We start from the raw sequence: 6,315 nt of genomic DNA, 5'->3' as shown, positions 1-6,315 counted from the left end.
GTGAGTGAGTGAGTGAGTGAGTGAGTGAGTGTATGTGTGTGTGTGACACATGTCTGTCTCATGGCCGTGGCTTTGTGAGCAGCGTGTGGTTTGATGTGTACGGCTCTCAGAAGCGTGTGGTGTGTGGTCACGTGATGGCAGTGTGTTTACGGTAAACAGGGGAAAACTGAGCTGAATTGTGTTTCCATGTTAGTGAGCAAGTAGAGCAGCCCCTCTGCAAACTCCCACAGATCTGAACCACAGGCTGCTTCACGCATCAGCGCCAGCCAGACACGCTACACACAGAAATCACTACCAAACATCTACAGAGTGAAGAACTCCAAACACTAAACAAATGATTTAAACACATTAAGTTCAGGGGCGTGTTTAGTGCATTGGGGGCCCCAGGCTGCTGCACAATGATGCCCCATAGTTGTGTCTAGTGTTTCTACATTTGTCATGTACATGTTATAATAGCTTTCTTTCCTGTTGTAGACCATGAAATAGCAATTGATTTACAGTTGAGATACAGGTTTTCACAAAAACAAAATAAATAATAAAATGATAAACATCATAATTGAACCTATAAACCATTTTTAAGAAAAGGGATGAGTCAGAAGTATAAATTATTAAATTAAATTAAAATGGGGATGTGTGGGTGGATTTTCACGTTGGTCTGAACAAAAACTGCAGACGGGATTATTGAAAATGAACATTCATTCTCTGCCAGCAGGAGGCACTTTTGGAACATCAGAAATATAGCGGTTTCCCCGGTAACGGCTGTAAACAAAGCAGCGCTCATAAACACTACTTTATCAGATAAAATGAAAATGCCATTGAAACTTTTCTGAAGACAGTCGGTTTCCTTCAGAGATTCATACATGTAAAAACTTGAATTAGTGAGAATGAGAAAAGTGTGAGAAATATAGCCTATATTGACGAGGAAAATCCACGGATGAGTTACCAGCGTCTAATTCTAAACTTTAAAATATATTTATTTATAGTTATTTTAACTACAAATTTAAATGAAACTATAATTATGTGACTCAAACTTCATAATATTGGGATTATGTGTGAAACGCATGTACAGGAGACACTGTATCTCAGTTATATTAAAAAATATTTAATATCAAATAAGAAAGAACATAATTTAGCATCAATCAGGCTTTACAAAAGCATGTAAAAACAGCATGTCAAGCATTTTCACTGTACAAAGAAAACTGCAAACAAACCTTAAATATGCTTTTGTGTGAAGAGATGCTCACGGTTTAACATTCGATAAGAGCACGAGAGTATCAGATAAAATGAAAATGCCATTGAAACTTTTCTGAAGACAGTCGGTTTCCTTCAGAGATTCATACATGTAAAAACTTGAATTAGTGAGAATGAGAAAAGTGTGAGAAATATAGCCTATATTGACGAGGAAAATCCACGGATGAGTTACCAGCGTCTAATTCTAAACTTTAAAATATATTTATTTATAGTTATTTTAACTACAAATTTAAATGAAACTATAATTATGTGACTCAAACTTCATAATATTGGGATTATGTGTGAAACGCATGTACAGGAGACACTGTATCTCAGTTATATTAAAAAATATTTAATATCAAATAAGAAAGAACATAATTTAGCATCAATCAGGCTTTACAAAAGCATGTAAAAACAGCATGTCAAGCATTTTCACTGTACAAAGAAAACTGTGCAAACAAACCTTAAATATGCTTTTGTGTGAAGAGATGCTCACGGTTTAACATTCGATAAGAGCACGAGAGTGGAATATTTACAGTGATGTTCCACATCTGTGGAGGGTTTGAGTATTCATCAGTAGCAGAAATGACTGACATATACTGTCATATTTAATAATAACAATAAGTTAAATTTATAAAGCGCTTTTTCCAAACCTCAAGGTTGCTATTTTAGGCCTGTCTGCTGTTCAGTGCACGTTTGTTTGAAGTCTTTGCATGCATTCAGATCTCAAGCTGATTCTGGCTGATGAACTGATATCTGAGTCTTTGTCTTTCTGAGTATTTGTGCAGATGTAACTCAGTTCACATGTAAAGGACCGAATGTTGAAATGCTGAAGAACACCTACGCAAAGACATCTTTCTGCCCACGACAGCTCGATTCGAGGCCCTTATAGCAAAGCGACTGTCGTGTTTGAAACAGTTTCTCTTTTGGGCTGTGTGAGAGTTCGTGACTGGAATGAGCCTTTAATTACATTCAATTCAGTCCAGACTCTGAAATGTGACCCTGGAGCACAAAACCAGTCATAAGGGTCAATTTTTTGAAACTGAGATTTATGCATCATCTGAAAGCTGAATAAATAATCTTTCCATTGATGTGTGGTTTGTTAGGATAGGACAATATTTGGCTGAGATACAACTATTTGAAAATCTGGAATCTGAGGGTGCAAAAAAATCTAAATATTAAGAAAATCACCTTTAAAGTTGTCCAAATGAAGTTCTTAGCAATGCATATTACTAATCAAACATTAAGTTTTGATATATTTACGGTAGGAAATTTACAAAATATCTTCATGGAACATGATCTTTACTTAATATCCTAATGATTTTTGGCATAAAAGAAAAATGTATAATTTTGACCCATACAATGTATTTTTGGCTATTGCTACAAATATACCCCAGCGACTTAACACTGCTTTTGTGCTCCAGGGACACAGATGTGCTCAGGATCTCTGCTTGCGCTTACGCGATGACGGAGAGCTTGAGTTTGGGGTAGATGGATTTGATGGGTGAGGTGGTGGCGTTCCCGGACGAGATGGTCGTCTCCAGTCCCTGGCGGTTCACGTCTGTCTTCGTGAAGCTGATGCGGATGCCGATCTTCCTCACGCGGCCGTCTTTGGTCATCAGGCAGCGGCGGCAGAGCAGCTTCAGAATAGCCCGGCGCATGTCTCTGCTCGTCAGCGTGTAAATGACGGGGTTAATGAGGGAATTAGTTATGGCCACGCCCAGGAAGTAATCAGCCTTGAAGAGAACAGGACACGTCTTCACGGGACACACAAAGTCCATCAGCAGGAGCACGAACAGCGGCATCCAGCACACGATAAACGCTCCCACCACGATGGTGACGGTCTTCAGCAGAGCCATGTACTTCAGCGAGCGATGGCCGTAGGGTTTGCGCTGAACGCAGCTCGGGTTCTGCGTGTTGGACTTGACGAAGTGAAAGATGCGTGTGTACAGAAGGACGATGGCCAGCAGGACGGTCAGGAACACAAACACGCAGAAGAAGATGTAGCTCTTGGCGTAGAGCGGCAGGACGGTGGAGCACCACTTGAGATGATGCAGACAGTTCCAGCCCATAATAGGGAGAGCGCCTAGCAACAGCGACAGCGCCCAGCTGGCGGCGATCAGAGCGAACATGCGGTTGCGTTTGGCGCGGTGGTAGGGCTTGGTGTTGAGCATGGTGAAGTAGCGCTCGATGGCGATGGCCAGCAGACTGATGACAGACGCTGATAGCGTGATGAAGACGCCGCCCTCCCTCAGAAACCACAGCAGCGGCGTCAGCTTCAGCGTGATCGGACCCGACAGCACGATGTTCAGCATGTAGGTGAATCCGGCCAGCAGGTCCGACAGCGTCAGGTTACCCAGCAGGTAGTACATGGGCATGTGGAACTTCTTGTTCTTCCAGATGGCCATGAGGACGACCGAGTTCTCCACGACGATGAGGAGGCAGATGAACAGACCGGCGATGGATTCTGGTTTCAGTCCGTCTCTGTACCGGTTCTGTTCCAGTTTGCCGGTGTGGTTATAGTGCCGCTGGAGGACTTCGTTGCAGTGATAGTCCTCGTTGGTCGACCCTGCACTGGAGGTCACAGCGCAAAGCTCCATGGTTCTCCAGCAAACTTCTTTTTGCTCTCAGTGATGAGACGCTGTGGAGTTCAGCTCATCGTAACAGAGAACCTGAGCGTCAGAAAACTGAGCAGGAGTAGTTTTGTGAAGGCCGATCGTGCCGGAGAAAGCGGAGCGGACACTGGATGGCAGAACTGCTTGGTTTGGGTCCATCGCTTCAGTCCTGAAAACACAAGAGCATCATCAGCTCACCAAACCAACTAAAAACCTGACGGCTGAAACTGCGATCCTTGGTGATTCATAAAATGCGGGTCAGTGGCTGCAGACACTCGGAGAGTCAGAATTAATTCACACAGAATGAATCCCTGTGGCTCCTGGTGATATACTGAGGTCTTATGAAGCGAAACGATCGGTCTGTGCAAGAAACTGAACGTATGGATCACAGGTAATAATACTGTAAATAATGTTCAGTTTGTTGCACAGGCTGATAGTTTCTCTTCATAAGACCTCAGTATATCACCAGGAGCCACAGGGATTCATTCTGTGTGAATTAATTCTGACTCTCCGAGTGTCTGCAGCCACTGACCCGCATTTTATGAATCACCAAGGATCGCAGTCTCAGCTAAATATCTGCTTTACTGTTCAACTGAAGAAACAAACTCATCTTCATCTTGGATGGCCTGAAGGTGAGTAAATTACCAGCAAATCTTCATTTTTGGGGGAACGATCCATTTAAGTCATCCGAGTAACATCACATTCGGTCAACAGCTGATCATGTTTAGTGAAATTAATTTGAGCCAGTCTGATTCATTTCATGAGCAGAAATCTTTAGTCTTTTTATTTAGATAATCAATTCATTGAAATATGCTGATGTATTTTACAATAATGTCTTAACACTTAACTTTAGTTAATGCATTAACCCTAACCCTAACTAACAAGGAGCAATGCATTTATTACAGTATCTATTAATCCTTCTTTAGCTCAAGTCCATTACAATAATATTTATAGAAAGAACTTTTGATTTTGATTATATATTAGTAAATGTTGAAATTAGCATTAATAAATGCTTTAGAAGTATTTGTATTGTTAGTTCATATAAACTAATAAATATATAGTTTAGTCATGAAACTCTAGACGGCGCAGGCTGATTGGTTGTTAATGTAACTGATGATATTCAGAGAGTTCACAAGCTGATTGGTTCATGCTGCATATGCAGCCAATGAGCTTACTGCCTTGCATTTATAACGGCTGGTTTCTCTGAAACCCTCCACCTTCCCCAGCTCCACCTGTATAGATCTGCTACGGGTTATTTTATATGCTATTTGTGCAGCAGCAGTATGTCTTTAATACTCATATGCATTGGCAGTAGCGAGTTCCTGTACTTGCTTGCAGCAGCAGCAATAATCTGCAACTACGGCAATAACCAACAGCAGCAGCAGCAATTCAGCAGCAGCGTAGCAGATCTGTTCCGCCAAGACCAAATACATTAACATTGTCATATCCATCACCATGCTAAATCTTCCGAGAGTTGTCATGATTGAACTGACTCATACTTGACCTTTGATTCGTTCACATTTTCACAAAGTGACAAAAATACACTTCCATAATGTACTTAAAGTGCTCTGTTTTCACACACTAATTTTGTACTTAATATACTAAAAATTATTCTTTAGTACTTCTTAAGATAAACTTAAGATCATCTAAGTGTACTCAACTGTGCTATTTTGGGACACCATGAATATGACATAAAATGTGCTTTTAACATACTGTCTCTGTAGTTAAGAAATGTATTTAGTCACCACTTGCAGTACACTTGTATGAAAGATGGGTTCAAGTGTACTACAAGTGCTAACTAAACTGAAAATACAGCACTTTAAGTACATTATGGAAGTGCACTTTTTTCACCCGGGAAGAGACTAAAATCAGACAAATACTATTAATTTGGGTTTATGGCTATTTTACTCTGTGTGTGTGTTTAATTTTCTGTACATTCATAGTTTCACTGTGTTCTGAATTGGTCTTTGGTTCTTAGTTAAATATTAAGCAGAGACACGTGCTGGAATTACAATTAGAGGCATCTAAAGAGCTGCTCGAAATTATCCAGCAGTGTTATTCTGTATCGTCCCCGTCTAATAAAACAATAAAAAACATTCAACACAAACTAGAATGAGTAATTACAAACGCAAACACACACACAAGTACACATTTATCTCCTCTATAGAATCTGAGTCTACAGAGCTCCTCATTATTCATAACAATAAAACATGAGTTTCAGAAGGGATAGAAATCTCTTACCGTTTCTAGTTTTGTGTGTCAGTAAAGCTTCTGCAGTGGCATGAAAACTTCAGTGAAAGAATCAAACACGACTCAACATGAAACTACAGACGAGCTGCACACGAACAGAGACGAGCGATTACAGAGAACTGACTCTCTTTCTTTCTTTCTCTCTCTGTCTATATCTCTCTCTCACTCACTCCTCCTCACTCTCTCTCTCTCTCTCTCCCCCCTCTCTCTCTCTCACTCA

General features: G+C 40.7%; 1 protein-coding gene across 1 annotated transcript; it reads right to left on the bottom strand.

Annotated features, from left to right (window-relative positions):
• Positions 1–2,606: 2,606 nt before the first annotated feature.
• On the bottom strand, positions 2,607–6,200 carry LOC107744176 (sphingosine 1-phosphate receptor 1-like). Its single transcript, XM_016557724.1, has 2 exons — positions 6,087–6,200; positions 2,607–4,014 (listed from the first exon to the last, which is right to left on the bottom strand). Exon 2 carries the CDS (start codon positions 3,828–3,830, stop codon positions 2,688–2,690), a length of 1,143 nt encoding a protein of 380 aa, XP_016413210.1. The 5' UTR covers positions 3,831–4,014; positions 6,087–6,200; the 3' UTR covers positions 2,607–2,687.
• Positions 6,201–6,315: the final 115 nt, after the last annotated feature.

Source organism: Sinocyclocheilus rhinocerous, unplaced genomic scaffold (genome assembly GCF_001515625.1).
Source record: "Sinocyclocheilus rhinocerous isolate Xijiao unplaced genomic scaffold, SAMN03320098_v1.1 scaffold3418, whole genome shotgun sequence".
Classification (NCBI taxonomy): domain Eukaryota; kingdom Metazoa; phylum Chordata; class Actinopteri; order Cypriniformes; family Cyprinidae; genus Sinocyclocheilus; species Sinocyclocheilus rhinocerous.
This window is presented reverse-complemented; position numbering and strand designations above follow the sequence as displayed.